This window comes from Oreochromis niloticus, linkage group LG23, assembly GCF_001858045.2.
Source record: "Oreochromis niloticus isolate F11D_XX linkage group LG23, O_niloticus_UMD_NMBU, whole genome shotgun sequence".
NCBI lineage: Eukaryota > Metazoa > Chordata > Actinopteri > Cichliformes > Cichlidae > Oreochromis > Oreochromis niloticus.
This window is the reverse complement of record NC_031986.2, coordinates 28,601,240-28,626,733: the sequence shown is the minus strand read 5'-3', so window position 1 is coordinate 28,626,733 and position 25,494 is coordinate 28,601,240. Positions and strand designations below refer to the sequence as shown.

The 25,494-nt window shown below is 39.1% G+C and overlaps 1 protein-coding gene across 9 annotated transcripts; it reads right to left on the bottom strand.

Moving 5' to 3' along the window:
- Window positions 1-439: 439 nt before the first annotated feature.
- On the bottom strand, window positions 440-25,438 carry lrrfip1b (leucine rich repeat (in FLII) interacting protein 1b). Of its 9 annotated transcripts, XM_013270764.3 has the most exons (19): window positions 24,508-25,409; window positions 18,189-18,272; window positions 17,302-17,319; window positions 17,036-17,083; window positions 15,382-15,426; window positions 12,635-12,685; window positions 11,677-11,754; window positions 11,511-11,546; window positions 11,196-11,321; window positions 10,810-10,980; window positions 9,487-9,579; window positions 8,913-9,005; window positions 8,665-8,757; window positions 6,399-6,537; window positions 2,611-2,660; window positions 2,382-2,499; window positions 2,082-2,161; window positions 1,294-1,398; window positions 440-1,159 (listed from the first exon to the last, which is right to left on the bottom strand). In XM_013270764.3, the coding sequence occupies exons 1-19, from the start codon at window positions 24,595-24,597 to the stop codon at window positions 1,049-1,051; spliced, it is 1,629 nt and encodes a 542-aa protein (XP_013126218.1). In that variant the 5' UTR covers window positions 24,598-25,409; the 3' UTR covers window positions 440-1,048. The 9 variants fall into 9 exon arrangements, with proteins under 9 accessions (XP_013126218.1, XP_025758678.1, XP_019207276.1 ...); XM_025902893.1 differs by lacking the exons at window positions 440-1,159; window positions 1,294-1,398; window positions 2,082-2,161 and adding an exon at window positions 5,020-5,300 and having other exon boundaries at window positions 2,383-2,499; window positions 24,508-25,420; XM_019351731.2 differs by lacking the exons at window positions 440-1,159; window positions 1,294-1,398; window positions 2,082-2,161; window positions 2,382-2,499; window positions 2,611-2,660 and adding an exon at window positions 2,667-5,300 and having other exon boundaries at window positions 24,508-25,435.
- Between the last annotated feature and the right edge of the window lie 56 nt (window positions 25,439-25,494).

The window sequence follows — 25,494 nt, the reverse complement described above, 5'->3', positions numbered from 1 at the left end:
CCAAAAACCCGAAGAGGAGAGTCCTGGCCCCTAGCCCTGTCAGCGTAGCAGAAATGATGACGGATGATGATGGCAGCAGCAGCCGTTCTCCTCTGCGTGAGTAGCTTCATGTTGTTCGTGTGTAATTAACGTTGAGTACGCTAACCACATTATTACATTAATGCATGTAAGGTGAACTAGCAAACACCGTTGTAGTTACATGCGGCTGTCTTCTTGTTTGATGGCAGATACTCCCTTCACCCTGGCCAAAAAGGCTAAAATGACCAAAGAAAAAGTGGAAAACAGTTAAACATGAGAGGTTTTTGGACAAAGTTTGTGTTTTTTCCATTGTTTAAGCACTGCTTCCAGCCAAGAGTGAGACCATATATGCCCTATAGCTGCAGAAAAGGCTAACATTGTTATCTTTTTACAAAAAAAAACAGCTGAACATGAGAGGTTTTTGGACAATTTTGTATTCTCCATTCTTTAAGCACCGGTTTGAGCACCGTTTAAGCACCGGCACCGTTTCAAAAGTACCGGTTTGGCACCGGTATCGGATAAAACCTAAATGATACCCATCCCTAAAGATAACCATGGATGTACTATGAAGCTTCTACAAATGGCTCTAGTAAAGACATACTGAGTGGAACCAGAATTTCATAGCTTCTGCTGGGGCGTAAAGAGTGTTGAGCCAACATGCTGATTTTTGCTCCAACCTCTGGAACTAAAATATGTGGATGTTGAACTAGAATACATTGCTTTAATGCAGTGGAGGTTTTTGTGTCTCCTGCCTCGATATGCTCTGTTTTTTTGTCCTCTGAGGCTTGATGGATGGACAATGCTACAGTCTGAAGTCCGATGTGGTAAATCCTGCCATGACTATGGATGGCATGTGTTCACAGAGCTACATTAAAGATCACATTTCATTTTCTCAGATTCTGGTTTTGGTTTGTTTTCACTGACTCAGCAAACTCCACATATCTGGTGCTTATTTAGAGTAAAATCAAGCACTTGCAAAGACATTCTGTTCAAGTCTGATTGTCTCTGGAGATGAAGATGGGAAGAGCAATCACTGCTGGGCCAGCAGAGCATTACGGTTGGCCTTCATCTTCTCCAGGCGCTTGGAGAGGTGGCTGTTACTGGCCTCCAGCTCATCAATCCGATCCAGTGCTGAGCGGAGCTGCGAGAAACATGGAAACAACAAATGTTCCTTAGTGCTCACATAGAAAACAGTGAAAACAGAATACATGCCCAAGAAACCAGAAAACACAAAGCAGGGAAAGTCATGTCCCAGAAACAAGGTGGTGCTCTCACCTCTCTCTGCAGCTTTCGTTTCTCTACCTTCAGCTCATCTTCGATCTTCTCTGCGTTCTCCGACGCCCCTTTATAGCGACTCACCTGACCCTCCAGACGGATTACCTGAGGACATCAACAGCAACATGAACCGTCTTATTTAAGGCAGATAAAGTTTCAAACTTCTTGATGAAGTCAGATGAAAGTGGACTTTTAGGGAGGGAGCGAGTACAACTAAACAGATTGAAAGTTTTGTTGTGTTTTCTGGCCAAGCTACAAGAAAGACCTACAGGAGCTTTTATGACATCCCACACATCTTGACTGATCCCCTCATTGCAGCTAAAACAGCTCCTGCTCTTCTGGGAAGGCTTATGGTCAGACAATGATGTTTTGACATTTGCAGTCTCCATTTTACTTCATATCAAAGGTATGTGATGGAGCAGATATTAGGGCTGTGTGCAGGGCGGTTAATTTCTTCCACAGCAAACTCATTCATTCTAGCCTTTATGGACCTCGCTTTGTGCACAGTGGCACAGATTGCTAGAAGAGAAAAGAACCTTCCCCAAAACGGTTTGCGCAAAGCTGGAAGTAGAGAATTTTCCAAAATGTGACAGTAAGCTGAAGCATGAACATTTTCCTTCAGTGGAACTGAGAGGCCTAGATAAACAGGGATTTACAGTTGGTGTGGTCAAACACTTCTGTCAATGCAGTGCACCTATGATAAAGGCGCTCCAAAGATTTATCTTGTTTGAATATTTCTGAGATTGAACCAATTTGGGAGGGAAACACTTAAGCATGTCAGTACTTACATTTTGTTCAAGCGTGGTGACTTCCTGTTCAGATTTCACTAATTTGAATTTAAGGTCACTGATTTGTCTGTTGGCATCTCCTACAGAAAAGAAAATCAAACGACCAAAGAAACTTAATGATCATTTTAATTATTATGCAACTTTACTGACAACAAATTCACAGAATTTTCACAAATCCATTTGTGAATACTACAACAACAAAAATAAACAGAAAAAATGAAACTGAAGAATTGCAAGGGGTAGATGAGGAAGATTAAACAGGATGAAAGATTAAAAAGGCCGAAAATGATCAAGACTCACTCTGCAGTTCTAGCAGATGAGAGTCCATCCCGTTCTCCAGACCATCGTTCTCTGTATTCTGAACTCCTTCTGTGACGATCTTCTGTCTCTGATCCAGCTGAGACTGCAGTAGCCTCACCTGTTCACACATTCAGAAGCACATTTCATATACTTGGCTAACATCTGATTAAACAAATCTGCAGTGGAGGTGATTTCCATGAGAGCCAATTTTATAATACAGGCAACTCACCTGATCCTGTAAACTCTCTCTTTCTTCAAAAAGTTTTTTCAGCCGAAACTCTGAAACAGCAGAAAAAAATAAGTCCAGGAAACAGTCATATTATTGTAGCCTGAATCTTTTTATGGTTTAACACTGATTCGGTACATCTGCCTTTCATTATAGCTTTATTGATTGTGAGTACAGTGCCCCTTTAATCGTGTTGGAAAAGATCTGTGCCGATCCTTCCTGAGAACATTATGAGTGATGCATTATGTGAGAATAATAATAAATCCTGTACATGGAAGTTGAAAGCTCCATTAAGTAAAGTCCTTTGACTAGTTGTGGTTTTTCAAACACACTTTGCATGTGTTGTGTCTGAGCAGCTGAAACATGATAGAAAATATAAAAGGACCCAATGTAGATCCTTGAAAAACTAATCTAAAACTCTAACTCTGAAGTTATCAGTTCTTTAAGTTCTTTAAGTGTACTGGGCACCAATTTGAAGCCTTTCTGCTTCCTCAAGTCAAAAATTACTTAATAAAACTTTTAATTTATTCATTATGGAAAATGTCAAATGTAAAATACAGACAAATATTCTTTTCAAACAAGTGCGTTTTATTAATCTGAAAAAATACCATCAACCCATTTAACAGAAATAAAGAATTGATTTCATGTAATTGTTTTGATTCCAAATTCATTTTATTAGGACAAAAAACAAAACAAAACAAGTTTACTCACAAAAATAAGACCTGAATGGTACACCGAATTATTTCCCACAATTTGACACACACACACACACACACACACACACACACACACACACACACACACACACACAATTACCATTATTAACATATCTAACTGGTAAAATTTCCTCAAATGATAGAAGGAGACTGATTACATATTTTGAAACATCACTTATAAGTCAGGCAGTTAAAGTTTACAGCTGCTTACCCTTGCACAGTGTTGCAATTAACTGTCAAGAAAACAATTTTCAAGCAGTCAGCTTATAAAAACATGTCAGTAAAGAACAGATTTATAGGTGAATGAATTAAATATTCACTTTATTTATTTGATCAGTTCAAATACTTAAGTACTGATAACAGTACTGATGCTTCATTGATATTTCAGTCTAATAATTTAGAATCTAAAGCTCCAACACTGTGACTACTAAATCATCATTTCCTTCATTCTTGTGATTTAAGAAATGCTGCACTCAGATTTTTTATTTTTCCTGCAGCCTGAACATGACTCTCTTTGTCTTCTGCCGTATTTCATGCTAGTCGCCACAGAAATAAACTTTCCATCTTCAGCAAGAGTCTCCATCTCCATCTGCTGGTCATCCCGCTCCTCGTTGATCTCCTCACAACTGTCAGTGTCTCCAGCCAACTCCTTTGAATTTTTGGCAGCTACTACGTGACAGCTTTGACTCTTGAATCTCTTTGAACTTGTTGACGAACCAAGATTTGACCCAGACACCTTTCCTGTGGCCTCTTGAGGTTTAGTGAAGTAGGAGTCGATAAAAACAAAAGGCTCCGAGCAGCTTGTTACAGTTGTTTCATCTATATCAGCAGGATTTCCTACAAACAATTCTACCACTTCCATCTCATGGGTTTTAGACATGGTCCTTTGTGCCTTTTGGTCAGCATTCATAGGACCCAGAGTATCTGCATACAGTTTACTTGTGGAGGCTACTTCCAACATCCTTGAAGCTGAATGGTCTCTCAGTAGGCCTAAAGGTCGGGTCAGACATTTTGCCACATGTTTATTGAGTGTAGGATCCATCATGTGGCCAGTTTGCTCTTTGTTGTGCTGACTAGGCTTGTTCTTTAATATATTTTCCACATCTGAAGTCCACTTTTGAAGAGATCCCAGGATTTCTGAGAAGATTTGCGAGATTTCAACTAGAAAAACTTGATTTCCAGCAAATCCTTGGTGGATATTTTGAGTCATCTTTTCCAAACCAGCACAGATGTCCAGCGGGGCAAATGATGTTGATGTTTGAATGTTACGTTCTGCACATTCGGAGGAACTTTGTCTAGCTGGTTCATGAATCCTCTGGTCTTTAAGTTCTTTGGGTGATCGAGCTCTTTCGTGAAATGTGTCTTTATCCACCTGAATCTCTTCCAGTCTACCAGAAATATCACACTTTTGACTTGATACATTAAGCAGGACCACTTTGCTATCCTGAATGACATGTTCAGTAGGATGATGAAAAAGTTTTGATTTGAGAACAGGTGAAACAACCTTGGGGCATTTTTCTGAATTTTCCTTGTTCCTAGTTTTGCTGATCTGTTCACTAAAGGAGTGTGTCTCTTCTGTTGGATCCTGGTTTGCTGGTGCTGTTGAAACCAGCCCAAATTCATTTTTAGCTTTGGTTGCAATTTTTGGTTCATATATCTTACAAGCAGCCCCTGGCCTTTCTTTATTCATACGTACTTTGGCTCCTTTCTTTCTATGCAGAAGACGTCCATGTTGCCTGCTCTGCATTTTCTTGATTGTCTTGGGTCTTGGTTGCTTGGTTCTTGCAGTCTTGTTTCCTCCTAGATGTTTGTCAGCTGTGTTTCGTCTTTTTATGGGCTGTTTGATCGACTTGCTTTTGCTGATGGTGGAAATGTCATTTAATGACTTTGACCGTTTAAGAACCTTCCAGAGGTAGTTTTTCTTGTTGTTCTCAGGTGGTCTGTTGCCTTCTTTTCTCTCCCACTCTTTAGTTTTTCCTGAAAGACCAGGAAGAAACATTGGAGGACCAAACACAGCTGACTCTTAGAGAAGTAAAACATAAATTAACTGTCTAGAAGAGAATTAACTGGCTTGTGGTGATGAAGGAAGGAGGCGATCAGAGGGATTAAACGTCGATTCTTGAATTAATCTTCTGTAGCAAGAAATCGAAGAGCTGATTTTAAAAATCCAGATACGATGCTGAAGCGATTGAAACCATTTGAGATTTTTATCAAAATTAAAGAAAGATTACACAAGCATGTTTTTGTTAGAGACTCATTCAGACATGCACATCATGCAATATTTTAAAAAAAGGGAAACAAAAACAAACAAAAAAGAAAATGGTTCAGTAAAGTAAAAGGAGATGAAACATTACAAAAATGAAATTACCAATGCCAAGTGAAAATAAACTACTCCAGTTTTATGCTAACATATCTCTAAATTTCATATGTCATATTCCTGCCTCAAACTTGTGTAACTAACAATAATGACTTAAAATATAACAACTTTTAAAAGTTACAATTTGTTTGACTTTAAAAGTCAAAATTGTAATTTACAAACTAATATCCTGAATAAAAATATGTACTCTTGATTTTAAAAATGAACACACTGAATTACACCTTTTAAAACATCGTAGCAATTCCGACAATTGTAATTTCAAAATGTTAACATTAAAAATAAATGTTTTGGTATTAAAACTATAATATGGTGTTGATAAGTTAATGCTTTATTTGCATTCACATTAACTACTGTAAAGTTAGCACCTATTCTTCTACATGTACACTTGCATAATCATAAATTATAAGTTGGACATACAGCAAAAAAAATAAAATAATAAAAACAATAACAAAAAAATAGTTAATATTTATAATAAATGTGTAAATAATTAAAAGAACTGCATGGGGCTGCACGGTGTCAACGCATTAGCATGATTAGCTCGTTAACGTGTTGACGCTGTCCAGCCCCACGCACAGGGCGATCTGCGGTAACTCGCTAACATGGATTTGCTGCATTAATGCGGTTATGGCGTTAACATCATTTTAACGAGATTAACGCTCACAGCACTAATTCTTATGAAAGGTTTATTTGGGTCCTACCAAGCATGCTCTCTCTGCCACCTTGAGGAGACTCCTGAGCAAGTCGAGAGGCAGATTCTGCACTTATATCGTCCTCGTTCCCACCGAGTTCTGCATCCCCATTGGTGGTAATGTCAGGAGAGATGGCCACCCCGTTTTTCTGTCCAGCAGAAATTCATAAAATCAGTAATCAGTCAGCAACATGATCAATACCAGTCGCCCTCTGTGTGTGAACGTTGGTTCTTGTATTTAGACAGAAAGCCTACAGTTCTTTTTAAAAATCTTAAACAGCTGCACAGATGTTCACATTAACTGTCCTGTGACAGTTAACAGATGTCACGATGTATTTGCATAAGATTTAGAAATTATTTTTATAAGCTTGCCATAAAATTTAAAAACAGCAAACTAAAATAAATATTCTAATAACATAAACCCCTCTTTTAAATGCTTTAAAAGGAACATCGTAATTTTACTAAAGAAAGTAATGAAAGTTTTAGAGAATAAATTCTGAATTAGTTTAATTTTTCAAAAAGTTAGTTTAAAGATGCTGAAAAATGTTGAAAAAGAGTTTAGATACTGACACAGTTTCAAAAGGAATGAGTGCCTACAAAAGAAAAGCAAACAAATAAACAAAAAAACCCTAAAAGAAACTTTTTTGCAAGTATAAATTTAAGTGGTTAAAGTGCAGAGAGAATAATCTGTAATTTAGCAAAACATGTTTCAAAATAAACTTTCACATTTAGAGCAGGGCTGGACTGGGACAAAAAACCGGCCTGGGCATTTTGACTAGAGACCGGCCCACCAGGTATTAAAGACATAAAGCCTTTGAATGAAAAGAAATGCTTTTGTGACAGTGATGTACACTGTCTTGTTGGTATATGTATGATTTCTATACATTTTACGTCAGATAAAAATGTTGGTCGTAAGATTCAGATAATTATTTAATAAAAGCTAGACATTTTAAATGAGAATAAGAAAGAAAAGTACTTCTTTGTGCCCCCCTTTCCCTGTTAATGCCCTACCTGGCCCCCTGGCAAAACTTTGCTAGACTCTGCACAGTTACCAGCTGTCAGCTACTTAGAAAAGGATCCTGGTGTTATTAGTCTCTCAGAAACAGTTCATAACTTCCCTTCAACTCATTCATGTCACCTAAAAGGTAAACCTGTTTCTCCATCACCTGTTCAGCTCTGATGATTCAGTAAGGACATCTCCTGGTTTCATCCTAATGTTTCCCTCTCACCACATAACCAAACCGATATCATATCTCTATCAGTAACATCATAGCACCCGCCCAGCTGTGTAGAAACTCCGTCATGCTAGCTCGCACGCAGTATGAGTTACTGTAACTGACTGTAAAAAGTCAGCACAACGAAAATAAACTACACCTAAACTTAGTTTATATCCGACCCAGATAGACTGCAGGTCATAACTTCTTACCTGAAATTCAGTTCACCTGATACTCGGACAACTGAGTTATTTTTACACATCAGCCAGCATCTGGCCAACACCACCTCTCATTGTTCATGCCGTTACAAAATAAATAAATAAATAAGTCATCGGCCCGCTGGCCAGTCCAGCTATGATTTAGAGGCACAAATCGAAATGTTAAGAAAGTTATAAACTTAATTAACTTTAATTTTAATTAACTTTAATTTTAACAATATAATTTATGCTAAAATGGACTATGGCTATTTAGATGAAAGCTTTTCATTTTCATGTAAATATATGTATTCACTTACATTTATTTAGATAATTTTTTTTTGAAACATTAAACAATTTGATCAATTAAAAAATAGTTTTAAAGGAGTAAAGAAGCAATTTTGCAAAAAAAAAAAAAAAAAAAAAACCCACTGGAAATTAAAAGTTTCATTAGTTCATTGGAACTCTGTTCTGTGGTGAATAAATAGGACATACAGGGAAATAACAGTAATAAAAATATAAAACATGAGGGATCTAAAAAGTTAATTTGTGTAATAAAGCTGTAATTTGACAAAAAAGGCCAAATTTAAGTCTTTTTTAACGGGTTTACATACCTAAAAAAGTTAATTTTAAATTGACACAAGGTTCATTAGAATAAGAACAAAATTTAACAATTAATCCTGTGTAAGTGCAATGCATGAGATTTTAGGTGAAATGAAACTCAAAGGTTTTTCAGATTGTTTTTTAAAGAAGGTTTTTATATGTTGTTAGTTTATGGAACTAATGTTCAGTTTTAAAATGATAAACTGATGAAATCAGATGTAGTCTAAACTCTGAGCTCTTCCTGCTGCTCTTCAGAGTTTGATACCTTTAGTAAATCTCGCAGTCGAACCACCTCGTCTCTGAGCCGGTCACGCTCAATGCAAACAATGTCCGAGATTTCTCTGTGCCGTTCCAACGCCTGAGCGACAACGAGCGGGGAGGAGAGGAAAGAAGTAAGCAAGTAAGGAAGAAAGAAAAGAGTTAGTGAAGGAAAGAAAAGTAAAACCCTAAGAAAGAAGAAGTGAAGCTTCAGACTTAAGTTTGAAAATCGTAAAGCACTGAATGAAACCATACCCCGATTTTTTTGTCTTTCCACTGCAGCGCTTCCTGCAGGTCAGAAACTTCCTGACAGTAACTGCTGCTCTTCAAACGCAGGTCAGTCACTTCCTGTTCACCACAGACCCAGACGAGGGCAGCAGAAAGCAGTAAAAATGAGTAAAGAGCAGAAGAAGGAGGAAGGAAGGAAAAAGAGGAGGAATAGGATGGCCACACGGCCCATACAAGCACCTGGACGTCCCAGTCAACCGTCAACACAAACCGTCATACGAGTTTTCTAATGAGCAGGCTTATAAATATATATATGTAAATACATATTATTGTAGGGATGTCAAAGACATGTTGCCTATTTATACTGTAAGCCTTTTTTTATGCAGTGTATGAATTCACTGGTGTACAAAGTTTTCAGATAATTTCCTTATATACTGTTACAAAAATGTCAAATGAATTACAAACCGATTTGTTTGTTTGGTGTCATATCTATCTCTGTTTTTCGCTTCACTTTTTGGACTTCGTGTGCTCAGCTGTTTCTGCTACATGTCGTCGCTGTAATTAAAAGTAATATAGTGTGTGTGTGTGCGTGTTAACCAACCGTGAGCAGCTCCTCAGTCTGTCTCAGAGTTTCTTTCATGTCTTTGAAGTGAAACTGCAGTAAGCTGTGAGCATGACGCTCACGCTCCCACTCCTGAAAACACACACGAACACACACTGATAAACAACAACAGCAGACGAAAAAAAATAAATCCTCAAATCTGCAGTTAAGATAATTACAGACATGGTAAAAAAAAAGAAGACCCTCTTTAATTGCTTATGCTTTATGTACCAAACGTAATACACATCTAATATTACACCGTGTCTTTATTTCACATTATTTAACTGTTCGTGAAGAACAAACTCCAGCCTCACTGCTTCCAAAGGAACTACGAGGGTCGGTAACACCAAGGTGCATTTTGAGCAGTTCTGAAGTTTCAGGTTTGTTAACATGGAGGTAAGGAAGACATAATCAATGATCTTAGAGAAGCAACTGCTGCTTCGTGTCAATCTGGGAAAGGTTATGAGTTCATTTCAAACAATCTGAGGTCCATCATTCTACGGTGAGAGAGATTATTCACAAGTGGAAAACCTTCAACGCAGGAGAGGACGTCCCACCAAACTCACCCCGAGATCACACCATGCAAGTCTCAGAGAAATGATAATGTTTTTTTATTGAATCCTTTTTACTGATTACATGTTGTGAAATGTGCGTTCTGGGTTACAGATTGCTGTGAAACAAGGAAGTAAGATACTCTGAGAACGCTGTAATCTCAGAGGTGTTGGTGCTTCAGAAAGCTGAATGTATCACAGCCTGTAAGAAGAATTTCAGCCTTTACATTTGAGGTTAAAGCTCTCAAAGAAAAAAACAAAACGTCTTCAAGAAACTTAAAGAAGCACAGACGTTTTGCTTTCCAAGATCCATAACTACGATGACCTGGATGACTGAGAACCTTCACAGATGAAATTTTAGGTATATTTAATTTTTTTTGTAATAATTCGGTTTTTGTATTTATTTCATGTTTATGTTTTTCACTGCTGTAATCAAAATCATATAAGCTGCTGCACTGAACAACTTTCCTTTCTTGTGACAAGAAAGTGAACTGAAAGTTTGAGTTAAATCTGAGGCCGTTAGTGTCACAGCTGAAACTGGGTAATAGCACGATGATCCAAAGCACGGCAGCAAATCTCCGTTAGAAACAAGGTGCCGCAAACGTACAAACCTCAGCCCGACTGAGACACTTGTGGTTCTATATTTGGGTTCAGTTTTTGTCAAATAAATGAGACACAGTGATGATATATAATGATGATACACACTTTCTTTTTCTTTGACTGTATTCATATCAAACGTGGTTGCAAATATAAATATATACAAATATGTGACCTTGTGTGCATCGTCGCAGCGGCGCCGCGTCTCCCACAGCAGCTCCTCCATGTCGTTGAGCTCCTCCCTCAGCGTCTCCACCTGATACATCAGAGTCGACTTCTCATTGTGCAGTTGAGCGTTAGAAACCATCGCTTTACGGTACTTCTCCTCCGTCTCTGCCAGAGAGTCCTACAGTCACAAAATAGGTTTTTATTTTTTTCATATTTATCACAGTAAAGCCCTCGAAACAAACTTTGTACATTTAATTATTTATTATTCATTAATTCATTATTCAACATGAGCACTAAAACTGGTGAGTGCTTGAGACAGATTTATTAAAGTCTTAATGAATTCAACTTGTTTCAAACACTAAAGAAACTGTTTTATGGTTTTTTAAACGTGACCTTCATCTCTCTGATGGACGCTTCGGTTTCTACGGAGAACGACGTGTCACAGCTTCCTCTGCGAGATGAGGCTCCACCCAGCGAGGCCAGAGTGGCTGCTGACAGCGTCGACGCCGTCCTAGAGCCCTGACACAAAGATGATTACCAAATTTATATCAGATCTTTTAAAATAAATTAATAACAAAAAATTTATTTACTTGGTAAAATTACAGCATTTTAGTTTTTAAAAAATAAAAATTAAACATAAATTTTACACAAGTTTAAAAAACATATGATGTTTTTAAAAAGATAAAATAAAATCAAGAGTGGGCTCACTTTATCTGGGAACTCTCTGTCTGTCCTCTCCTCCACCTGAACACAGAAACACTGATTATTGATATGACTGATTGAGTTTTACTGTAAACTTCAATGAGTGAGGCTGCGAGCAGCCAGCAGGGGGAGCCACAGAGTCAGACTTAGACATCCAGAGATGAGAGCTCACCACTGGGCTTGCCCGAGCTGAACTGGCCCTGGAAGAGGCCCGAGAACCAGAACCCAGAAACCCGCTGTAGTCCGAAGGCTGGACATAGGAGGAGGAGGGTGCAGAGGAAGTAGGAAAAGAGGAAGGGTGAAAAGGAATGAACGCAGGTGAAAAGGAAATAAGAGAAAGGAGAGAAAAAGGATGGAGGGAGAAAAATTAGGATTGAAGGAAGAAAGAAAGGAGATGAGAGAAAATGAGGATCAAAAATTAAATGTGAAGGAGACACAGGAAGGAGGTAGAGAGGGAAGGAAAGAAGAAAGAAAAGAGTTGGTGTCATCAGTTGTTTATCACTTTATCAAGATGTAAAAATAAATCTTTAGAAAACTGATCAAACTCATTAATGATCAATGGAACTTAAATGTTTTGATTAATCAGGATGGAATCAACATGCAGGTCAATAATGAGTTTGATCATAAGACAGGTTTGCTCTAACTTCACTGCTACTCAGTTTGATCTTCTACTGAGCTACACACAACCACAGGAAGTGATGTCAGAGAGTCAGACCCTATAGCCGTGGCAGCGAGGAGCATCACAGAAAAACGCTGAAGGCTGCAGACAGGAGGAGATGACCAGACTCTTTATTTTCACAAGAAGTGACCTCACAATGAGCAAGCTCACAATGTGACTCAACCTCCTGCTGTGATTATTAATCGGCCTCCTGTCCCTTTCCTGCTTACAGCTGCCGCAGCAGCTTCCCTGTGTATACATAACCTGCAGTAATCAGCATGAAGCTCTGCAGCTCTGAACGAGCTGCTCATATCTACTCTTCACGTTCAACCTCTGTCATTTACCATCAAAATGCTTCATACAGCAGCTTAACGAGCCGCAGTCCATTAGCAGAACCTGAGCAGTGTCCATAAAAACCCAGTTTTTATGGAGTAAACTCTTCTGTGGTTAAAATGCTGAGATGTGAACTCACCCTGAGGCTGCCTCGACTCCCCACTGACATCCTTTCCTCATCGTCAGAGATCTGCAATCAAACAAGCAGAGCATCAACAGACAGCACAGTTCTTCACGTCACTGATTCTGTCGTTGCACAGGCTTTACCTTACAACATAAAGCATCGTGAGGTGACTGCTGCTGTGGTTTGGTGCTATACAGGGCTCGCAAAATCGCTAGCCCGACGTCCCGGGGCTAGCGATTTTTCCAGTCGGGCTACCAAAATCTATCTCAGCCCTGCCCGTCGGGCTATCATAGGAAGGGAAAATATATGTCAATGCTTTTGCATTCTTTTGAAAATGTAGCTGAGTAATTATCTCATTGGCATCGATGAGCCACTGTCAATATGTGACATATTGAAATCGCGTTTGAATTTGTGCCTGGTTTTTTGCTTTCACTTTCACTTTGCGATCGCGCGAACGGTGTGTAGAGAGCGACAGTACTGATTGGTGAGTGACGATTAATTGCGCACCAATTCCTCTGACATCGTCTTATCACTCATTAGCTTACTATTCAAACGTGACAAGTGAAATCTCCCACAGCAAGCTTAAACATGTGAGAGGTTGATTGCGCAGAGAATCGCTGACCGTTATGTAAGTATGTGTGTAAAAGCAGCAGGATTTACGCCGGTATATTAGTTCTGCTGAGCCAAATAAGACAGATCAGGGTGAAGAAGGGGCAGCCAAATAAAAGCCTACCACAAAACGGAAAAGTTATGACAAATCAGACTATGAGGCAAAAAGAAAGCTCAGCTTTTTTGGTTTCATGGACAAAAGAATTTCTGTGGCTGGAATATGACAAGCTAAATAACATCATGGTCTGCCAGGTGTGTTGTGAGTTTCATTTCATTTGAGTCCACAAGCGCCTTTGTAACTGGGACCAGTAATTTTAAGAAAGACCCCATCAGAACCCACGAGAAATGCAAGAAATGCATTATTGCTTAGTCTGCAATATCTTTCCAAGAACAAACAGCAATTGCAAAAAACATACTAAAAATAAACCAAGCACAAGAAGAAGTCCTGAAAAATCTTTCAAAAGCGTACTATGTTGCAAAGAGTGAACTACCATTGTCAAAATTTAGCAGTCTTTGCAAACTTCAAAAAGCAAATGGCCTCGATCTTGGTTCCCCTTACCTCTTACCCTTGACTTCAGTGGAAATTTCAGATTCAGGATCTGACACAGACTGATTCATGTTCTACACAGTTCTTACAAGTTCATAGAAATTTCTGTTCAATTAGAACCAAGTATTTGAGTTGATGATTGTAATTTTTATACAGTTGTTGTGATTTGTATTTTAACAACTTTCTGATTAATTTTTGTTTCCGTTACAATATTATACTTTAATGTATAATATTGTAAAGGAAACAAAACATTAAAAAATTGCTCTATTTTTTATTCGGGCTACTTAAATTTATTTTGGGCTACCAAAAACTGAAGAGTGCCTGCCCGAAGGGCTACCAGAGATTTTGAAATTTTGCGAGCCTTGGTATATAAATAAAAACCAATTAAAATGAATTGAGTTGAATTGAACCAATGACATCCCCAGGCTGAAAAATCTTCACAACAACACTCAAACGGTCTGAGAAAACCATTCAGTTTACTAGACCTGAGTTAGACCTAGGGCTGCACGATTTTGCATAAAATGAGAATCACGATTTTTTTGCTTAGAATTGAGATCACGATTCTCCCACGATTTTCTTTTCCAGTATAAATATTTATTGCACTTATTAACTGCACATCAACTTCGTAACAGTTGAGACTGAACATAAAAACAATAAATGAACATAAAAACAATAAATGTCTCACATTTTGTCGTTGCTGCAAAATGTTGTACTGCTTGTAATTCCGTCTCCACCGTTGCTCGACACTGCGTGTATAGAGCAGGTAGTGCAACATTTGAAAAATAGTTGCGGGATGGCACTGTGTAGCGTTTGTCTAGGGTGTTGATCATTTTCCTAAATCCCTTGTTTTGCACAGTGTTGATGGGAGCCATATCTTTAGCCAGGTGATAAGTGATAGCCTCCGTAATTTCTTTGTGCCTGCGCGAGTTCGACGGGTATGGGGAAGCGCTGTATAAGGTTCCCGTTATTGATGTTTGGGTGGTTGACCGGGACGGATTTTCTCCTGTCACTTTCTTGGCCTTTACAGCTTCGTCATCTCTCATGTGCTCTCCGTTGTTTTTTCCCTGCCAATTTTAGCAGCCAGCTGGCTTCTGTATCACGTGGTATAAGGCTCCGCCCTTGTCATTTATTGAGCAGGAAGAGTGAGCGCTTGTTTTTATGCAGATTATGTCCCGGATCAAAATGCGATACTATCGTCATCTCATTTTTTATTTTTTTTTAAATCGTTGTCATTTGGAAATGAGATCGCACATAAGTCTGAATTGAGATTGCGATTTTCTAACAATTAATTGTGCAGCCCTAGTTAGACCTGAGTGTAAACTATCCAGAGCTCACTGGATGATCTAATGTTCTTTAGAAGTTGATCCAGCCTTAGGATGTTGCTTTGTGTTTAAATTTTAGGGGACCAAACACTTAGACCTCCTGGTGAGTTAGTGGAAACTAACCATGCCTACAATGATGTCATAGTGTCCCAAATACAACTTTCCACACAGGTCGTAACTGGAGGTGTGATATTCAGAGTGGACAGGTAACACGCGTGATTTTTAATTTGTTAAAGAAATAAAGAAACAGAAAAACAGGAAAATGACAGGAAAGAGGTACAGACCGACGCGTGCCTCCGAGAGTGGCGAGAATACCGCTCACTATCCTCCTGAAAGGCCACAAAGTAGAAAGCAGGTTAAAAGATTGAAACCAAAGAATAAGGCGGCAGGTGTCCTCTGAACACGCTAAACAGCAGGTTATTGCATGATTGGCACGGTCTAATAAAGCACAAACACATGAAGGCTGCTGCATGCAGACAAGAAGCATGGGGGGAGAAATGACAGACCATAGCCTGTCAAAATACTACAAAAATTTTGTAGTTCTTATTTTAAAAAAAGAAAAAGAAAAGAAAAATAATAAAAGAGGTCTGTTTAGGGGAGTCAAACACAGTGTAAAAGTATAAATACAATAATAAAAAATGTGGATACACAAAAAGCAGTTAAAAGTAATGTTCTATTAATTTAAAAATAAATGAAAATTGACACAAATATAAAAATTAATATTAATTAGAATTAAACAGAAATCAGACGCAGGTGTGAAACAGCGGCAGCTGCAGAGACGTGCGAGCAGGAATGGTAACTGGGAGGATGATAACTGATAATCTATCAGACAGGATTAAACAGGCCGTTAATCTGAGCCTGTCTGAGCACGTGCAGAACAGACAACAACAACAACAACAACAGACAGTGGCGTCCTGCTGACACATGAAAACTCCTGCTGTTACGCGCTTTTAAAAAAAGAGCTGGGTAAATGGGGTCAGGCTTTAGGATTGAACAGAGACAAAAAATCAGCTGGTTTCACTCAAACATCTGGATTCAGGCTCAGTTTTATTTGACTTTTAACATAACGTTAAACTGTGCTCATATACATGTAGCTTACATTAAGGTAATACTGTTTTATTTTTTTTTTAATTTTTTATATTCATTACATTTTAATATGCTGCTGTGTTACATGATATAAAAGATACCTCAGTGTTGCTTTTACTTACATCATGTTCCATTAAATCGCATTAAAGTTTAAACTTTTATTCAACTTTAATTTATGTTGAATCACATTGTGTTAACAAAATTAAATTCAATATTTGATGTATTATCGTCACGATCTCTGTCCTGTAATATGAACTCAACATTTAATATAAAATTATGGCATTTGCAATACAATTTTATTTTTCTTTCTTTTATATTTATATCAAACAAATGACATTATTAGTATTTTATTTCAAACTGTGACACTCTTAAATGTAACTCATGTTAATGTGTACAGCCTAGAGTCACATGGGAGGCTTCAAAGGGCTGGTTTATTTTATGTTACAAAGAAAACAGGTTCTGTTACATTGTTCAAAATATTGATTATAATTATAAAACTCTAAAATCAGATACTTTTTCTTTCTTTTTTTTCTATTTTTTAATGACTTCTAATACAACGCCTATTTAAATTCATTTCTGTTACACTGTACATTGTTTCATTTCTAATGATGCATTGCATTGATTGCATTTTGCATATACAGCTCATGTAATATGCTACACTGTTATCTAAATGTAATCATTATGTACTTACACGACGGGTATTTTTTATTAGACCGTGTTTTATTATTACTCGAGTCTTGTTTTAGAGTCATATGATTGACTACGAGCTGTTGCACAGGTAATATGATGAAACGGCCTTTTATGTCCACTGGAGCTTTCATGTGTCAGCCTGACACTCGCACAGAGTCCTACCATCCACTGCTCAATGTGACCCCACTTATTATCCACACCGTAATACTTCTGTAGAGGAGGACGAAGAGGAGGAAGAGGAGAAGATCAAAAGGCGGAAAGGACAAAGTTTCAACTATTCAAAGACAAAATATGAAATCTGTTTGCTTTGTCCTTCTGGGGACACCAGCTGGGTGGAGTTAGTGCAAAGCCCCACCCAGCTGGTGCCCCCAAAAAGATAAAACTAAAAGAAAGAATGAGTTAAGGTTGAATGGAGGACTTATTCATACCTTATGACTGTGAAACAGCTAAAGGAAGAACGAGAGGAGAGAAAAAACAGGTCAGAGAAGCCAGAGGTCAAAGGTCAAAGGGGCGTCCAGGGTCAGATAATGAAGACAGAGGACACAAACAGACTGCAGCTCAGTGGGAGATAATAGCTGAGACTTTAAACCCAGAGTCTGCTTCTCCAACAATTTCAAAGTAACTACACATTTATAGAAATGTAACTATTTAACTTCTTGTCTGACTTTCACAGCAAAAGCAGTTTTTTACTTTGTCAGAGGCTGAAGATGCTCAGCTCTTTTCTGAATCTCATTCATCAGTCAATCACTGATTAATGACCCGTCATTCAAAGCCCTTTCTTATTTTTTATATCTTTGGAATAAGAAGCAAAATCAGAAGACCTGATGAAAACAAACTAATCATTACAAACAATCAGTAAACAGACACACTGTAATAATTTGTTGTTAATAAAGTTGTTCTGAGACTCACCACAGCAGGACGAGGCCGGGTTACCTCCATACTTCAGACCGAGCGGTGACTAAAGGCTCAGTCAGACTGGCCTTTGACCTCACACAAACACAATTTGATGACTTCCTGTCTTTGTTTATTCTTACTCTTTAGTAAACTGAGTTTTTTTTACGGCATGCAGCCCTGCTGCACAGCCTGAAATTTTATAAGATAAGACTTGAGGACAGGAACAGTGTTTACTGAGGTCAAAGGTCATTAGAATGAATGAATTAACAATAAGATGGCCTGCTTTTTTAAATTTAACTGTTCTTATTTACGTGGTTTTAAAACATACCTGAAGAAGTCAGTTTTTCCTCCTTGCATCAAACTGTTGTCACAAGCTTGTAAAATAAACTGTTTCCCTGTGAAAAAATAAAAGTCTGCTAACCTCTTTCTGTCGCTCCAGCTCCTTCATGCGGATTTCTCGGGCCTCGGCTCTCGCGGCCCGCTTAGCTGCCAGCCGCGCCTCTGCCTGAACACACACGGAGATCAATACATCAGCCAAAATTTTGTGATTAATAACCAATTACCGGGTCACAGGTTTCAAATGCTAAGAGTCAGCAATAAAAAAAATTATAATAAAATTTTTTTTTTTTTAAAAAGGGTTGATAATAAAACATGAATGTTATGTAATTTTAATAAGAATGTAAGTTAAAATAAAATAAATAAATAAAAGCCTCATTCAGCCATCTGTTCGTCATTGATCAATAACTTGATCAAACTCCTCTCAGTTTTAATCAATACACTCAGTGATGTCATCAGTCACTGTTAGAGACCATAAACCTGAACCACTTCCCGCTTTTATTAAATTAAATTCTAAATGTAAAACTAAAGCTGATAAAAAGTAATGACAGTAAAGCTTAAATTAAAAAAAAAAAAAATTCACACCAAAATAAATAAAAAAAATGTCATGAAAATTACATTTTAATAAACAGTTTGTTGCTTGTTTTGAAACATTTTTTTTTTTACACTTCTTATTTACAATCTTTCATTTTTATTTTAAGCATTAAATAATTATGTAAATACAAGTAAAAAAAGTTTGTAAACTAAAAATATTTTATCTGAAAAAAATAAAATTATTAAAAACAACATCTTACTTGCAATAATAATCTAAAATACTGTGCAAATGTAAAACAGTAAATATATTGGTGTGAAACTGATGTAAATGTTTGAGGTCTGATTCTTTAGGTGAGTCTCAGGTGAGTCCAGCAGGGGGCATCTGTGTGTCTCTCAGGTTAATTCAAAAAGATTTATCAGCACAACAACAGCATTATTATAAAGTACAGGTGATCACAGTCAGACACCAGTTGATCAATTACTCCACAGGAGACATCGTCTTAATTACTGAATCAATCTATAGGTGTCACGTAGGGCTGTGCGATATGACCAAAATCTCATATCCCGATATAAGACATCTATCGTCCCAATAACGATATAAATCACAAAAATTGAACATTTTCTGTAAATTCTGTGAATCTCGGGCAGCTCGACTTGCGTGAAGTGTTTCCAGCTGGGCATCATGTACCTGGAGTCGAGTGTTTTAATCGATGCATGAAACTATACATTTTTTAGACACAAGTTGTAACGGCCGCCGTTTTCATTGTGAGTATTTATTACACGGCGTGCTGAGGGGAAAAGCCTGTTCTAACGTTTGAGTCTAAGGTTTATTTTTTAGCACCTGACGGCTCTTTTTTGCTTCTCATCCATAAATACTCTGCATACTCTTTCACGTGATTCAGTTTGTTTTGAAAAGTCTCAACAGGATCTTGAGCTTTATTGTGAAAGGTTTATGTGGAAAATAAACAAGCGGACATGCGATGGTTTTACCGTCGTTGTTGCTAAAGACAACGCATAAAAACAGGCGCTTGTCCGTCTGTAGTGTGGTTATATTAAATATAAGAGAAAGAGAGAACTTTAAGGAATTAATATAGCCACTACAGTGACCATCAAAACGATGAAAAAATATGAAACAAACGATAGTGTAAAATGAAACAATAGATGTTTTTATATCGTCAGCCGATATATATCGTTATATCGAACAGCCCTAGTGTCACGTGATTGGCTGCCACAAATCACCTGATAACACACACCTCAGCTCAGGTATGTCTAAAAAGAAAAGGTGTCCACACTTGTGACAACATCAGAAATGACTTAAATTACCAGAGAAGAAAAACTGCTGTTTCCAGGACACCACTTAAAAGGACAATACACCCGAGTATGCAAACACCTGAGTGTGCAAACACCTGTCAACATTTAAGCTGTGTGTGTTCTGTCACTGCAGGAGGAATGTGGTTCATCCACCTCTCTTCATACCTGAGACACTCCCTCCATCTAACTGTCAGCACCCACCTGAGCCACAAATGATTATTTTGATAGTCGACTAGTCACCGATTATTTTTGCAATTAGTCAACTAATCAGATCATGTATCTATTGGACGTAAAACATACAGCTTATTGCACCAGCATGCATCTGCTCTTATATAACTATCATTAGCTTACAGCTTGAAGTGTTTAAGGTATGTGATAACCAAAAATAAAGATAAGATGATAGTTTATTAAATTTTTAATGAAATTTGCAGATTGTCTTGGTGGAGTTTAATAAACTCAGCCGTCTGCTCCTTGCTATCTAAAATATAACAGGACACCGGAGTATATTCTCGAGCATCTCACACTTCTGATAATCAGTTGTCTGCTTGACGTTTATTCAGCTGTGTAAAAACTATAACTTTAATCTCAGCCAAACCGATTTACTCAAGAACAAATAAAATACTGAAAGACGGTGGTGGGTTTGGAAACGATTTGCCGGGAGTCTGGTGTTCTCGCTGGCTCTAGTGAACCTTGAACCCCGGCTAGCTATCGGGCTGGTGGGTAACAGACGTCTCCCAAAACGTCGGAGCGCTTTTGAAAATATGTGGTATCTTGATAAACTGATATTTGAAGTTTACACAGCTACATTCTTGCCTGAAAATATGTTAAACATTTGTTTTGTGACCCAGAAAGAATAATAAGAGTTATATTAAAACTAACTAGCTGCCGCCATTATTGGAAACTGAGCAGGGTCGCGCTATGAATTCTGGGATAGGTTAGGCCACGAATCGACCCATCCTTCAAATCTGGGGAAATGAGGGGTGCATTTGTCGGCCGCATTTGTCGGAGTCTTCGAATTTGGACAGTCTTCGTCGTGTCGCTGTAACGTAATCGGCCGACAAATGCGGGCACAGAAGGATGCGGTTCCTGAATTTGGACACAGCTACGATACCGGACACAGCTTCTTCTTCTTCTGGGTTTAACGGCAGCTGGCATCCTTGTACATGCAGTGCTGCCATCTTCTGTTTCCGTCCGTTATTACACTCTTAAATCCTACTACTTATTCCTGCGTCTTTTGGGATCTTACAAAGCTTCAAACGACGCATCAACAATTAAACTAGTCATCGACGAGTTTGATAGTCGACATAATCGTGACTAGTTGACTAATTGCGGCAACCCTACACCTGACCCATCCTTCAAATCTGGGGAAATTAAGGACGCATTTGTCAGCCGCATTTGGAGAAGTCTTCGAGTTTGGACAGCCTTTGTCATGTTGTTAATTGGCCTACAAATGCGGCCCCTGAATTTGGACACAGCTACGATACTGGAGACTGCTTCTTCTTCGGTGTTTAACGGCAGCTGGCATCCTTGTAGATACATTGCTCCCATCTTCTGTTTCAGTCAGTTACTATACTCTTAAATCCTACTATTTATTCCTGCGTCTTTCAGGATCTTACAAAGCTTCAAACGATGCATCGACTATAATCGTGACTAGTCGACGAATCGTGGCAGCTCTACTCAACTCTGACATCACATCTGATTTTATTTCAATTTGAAAACATCAAATTTAACAAATTTAAAAACAATTTTAAATACTTCAAACTAATTTTAATATTTATATTTTAATGCAGTTATTTTATTATATTATACATTCATTATTGTAAACGTACCTAATTTTTTTGAAAGATTTTTCATAATTTGAATTCATCTTTTTAATTTTTTTTTAAATAATAAAAAAACTAGTTTAGTGTTTAAAGAATAAAAAGTACCACCAGTTTGTTTTTTGTACTTATAAACTCCTGAATATTACACTTCTACTGGTTTTAAAAAACATTTTACTTTATCAAACATGAATTTGACGGTATAGTTAAACATGTACAAGATTTTTTGTCTTTACGCTGCAGTGATGATGAGTCTGCTGGTGATGAAGATGAGTGGGCTCGTCATGTTGTGACTGCTGAAATGCAGATTAATGTTTGTGCTTCAGCAGGGGATTAAGAGAGGTTGCACATATACACACAAACACACACACGTACAGAGTGTTTGTTTGTTCTCCCAGTAGGTCAGTGGGAGGGAAAACGTTGGTATTTGTGTCACACCAGACTCCAGTGAAAAAAACCCCCTGATTTAACAGTGTCCACACTGCTGATTAGAAACACACACACACACACAGCCTAAAGGCACAGCCTAAAGGCTGTGTGTGTGTGTGTGTGTGTGTGTGTGTGTGTGTGCGTGCGCACGCTTCAGGCTCACTGAATGTGGCCAAACCAGTTTCAGGGTGAGGCTCCACAGCTAGTGCCACCACCCGCTGAGAGAAGAACCACAACCGGAGCCAGCTCGACCGACGCCCCAAAAGCCTCCCTTCAGCGTTCCCCTGCACGCGGGGAATCAGCAAGGTTAGACTGATGTTGTTGACCGGCTCTGTTAGCTCAGGCTTCACATGTGCAGTGATTATAAAGGAGAGCTGGCACAGTTCAGGTCGCTAAAGACCCGACCTGAACAGGAAAATCAGCCTGTCTGTCTGTGTGTTATCACCGAGCAACAGCACCAACAACAAAAACAAGCTCCACAGTGAGGTGTGACACATGCTGGGGGTTTTCATTGAATCTGATGAGTGTTGAGTTGGATGAAAGGATGTTTACTCCACATCCATGAAAGCTTCTGACCAGAACCGGGCAATGACAGCAAATCAGGATCTCACCTACATCATGACTTACGAGTTCTTGCCCTCATAGTTAAACTGGTTTGTACTGCAGATATGCAGAGATGCTGTTTTCCTGTAATGTGATGGGATCCAAGTGCTGCAACAGACTAGTGAGATCACCAGTCACGATGGTGATCACTTGCACACAGTTTTTAGTTGTCTTCATTTCCATTCATCTTCTCTTTTCTAAAACCAAAAATGTGTTACATTTGTAACTACACACCCTGCACTGTGTTTTAAAGTTTGCAGTACATACACAGTGAATATTAACGGAATTACTAACATAACGAAACAAACTAACACACATGGATGAGACTATGTAGCTTTTCATTTCCAGACCCTACTTCTCACTTTAATGAGAAAGAAAATCCATACCATTCCTACTTCAGCTGCCACACTTCAAATTTATCATAAAAAAAACTAGTGCTGTCAGGGTTAGTCTCGTTAAAATGACGTTAATGCCATAACCGCATTAACGCGGCAAATTTCCGTTAGTGAGTTATCGCGGATCGTCCTGTACGTGGGGCTGCACGGCATCAACACGTCAGCGCGGTTAGCTCATTAATGCGTTACCGCCGTCCAACGTCATTTTAACAAGATTAACTGTGACAGCACTAAAAAAAAAAAAATACAGTTACCAATCCAACATTTTGTCCTTCACATCTTCCAAATTCATCCAACTGGCCAGATTAGAGTCCTCGCTGGGCCAAGTCTGGTCCCCAGGCCTTACGTTTGATACCCCTGAACTACAGGCGTTGTTCCATTATAATCGAGTTGTTACATCAAATGACTTCCAGTGAAGTCCTTTCTTTCAAAAATGGCAGTTTTGATTTTTGTTAAGGAGGCGCTCTCATGACTCATCAAGTGACGTTACTGTGCAGCCAATCGGTGATATGCAGTCTGTAATTTTCAGATCACCTCTGGTCACTATAAACCCAGGTCAAGTAGGTACTAAAAAAGTGTCTGGTACCAGGTTCTATCACCTGAAACAGACAGTTTACTAAAAACAGATGATAGTCAGGGCTCAGAGTTAGAAAGCAGTCAATCTACAACATCAGTCTGAGTTTCCAGCTTGAGCACCCAGGATGACACACTTTTTTTCCTCCCGATCATCATCATCATCATCATCATCAGGTCTTTACCACAAACCGCTCAGATGTGACACCAAACGTGACCTGCAGCAGATCTCCTGATTTAATCTCGATTTAGACTCCATACACCATCGACTGGCGTCACAGTCAGATGGAAAATATGAGGAACCAAAGATCAGCAGTTAGTGAGCAGCCACATCCGCCGCTACAGATCTGTGACATACTGAAAGTAAAACTGTATAATATTCTAAAGTATCAAACTATAGGAACACAAATTATACTCTAATTTTATCATTTCACTTTCAAATTTGAGTAAAAAATTAAAGATTTGTTCCTAATATTTTGATGTAAACACATTTTAAAATGTTAATTTTTTAGACCTTATTCAGATCTATGAATATTTTACTGTAATAATTTAATGCTTCTGATCTTCTGCTGTGAAATAAAGTCTTGGCTGGGGTCCAGAGGGGCCCCTGAGCAGTGTGCGGCCCTGGGCTCTAAACAGCTGGGACCAGCTGGGACTCACAGAAACGTTTCTCTGATGTAAATTTCTCCTCCTGATCGATCAAATCGACACCAGCGGGTCTATTAATAAACATCCTCACCTCCCGGGCGATCTGGTTCAGAGTATCGTCCTCTCCGGTCAGCTTCTCCCGGTTCGGGATCCTCTTCCGGCCCGGTCCCTGCGTCCCCATAGTTCCGGATGATCCTCAGAGACCCCCCGTGGTCCGGGACATGCGGCTCAAAATCTGCGGCTGAAAAAAATCCCGAATAAGCCGGATGGAGACTAAAAACTGATTTTCCTGATGCTAGGCTCCGCTACAGGCTCCGCTTCTCTCGGGTCGGGGTCCTGGTCCGGCCCGTATCTCATGTCTCCATAGCCCAGGAGGATTTTACCTGGAGCCGAATTATCCACAAAGGTCCCCGTTAGTCCTGAATCTACCCACTTCAAGCTTAGAATGAGATGATCCAAAATAAACCGATTTATCTTCAAAGAAAAAAGACGATTGTAATGTGATTCTACAGTTAGACTCTCCGGGATCAGAGTCCCGCAGTACGCATCACTCAGAGGTATACCTGCGGCCGAATTATCCAAAAAGGGCCCCTTTAGTCCTCGGTGCACCCACCTGACAGTTAGAACCAATAAAACCCCAGATAAACCCGGGTCGGTGTCAAAACCGGGATCCTGCCCCTGCGGTTTTGCGGTCAGAGGACGTGCGGAGCGGCTTCGGCCGAGATGCCGCAGCAGAGAGCTGAAGTTAGCCTTCGGCCGGCGTCACCACCGGAAAACCTCAGCCGGAAAACCGTAAATATCCCGCATCTGATCCCGCACCCCTCCGCGGGGACAAACCGTCACTGCAGCGTCGGTGACATAAACGTCAACTCGTTAATCCGCCATCTTATCGGAGCTCCCGAGGAGGAGAAGGCGCTGCTAACTCCGGGACCCTGATGTACGCACGGGACGGGCTGGCAGGTGAGCCGCAGGTGGGCCGTTCCCTAACAGTGAACGCATCACGACACGCCGCAGTGTGACAGGGAGGAGGCTTTTATTGTGGAGGAATCAAACATGCATATTTACGCATCGCCGGAAG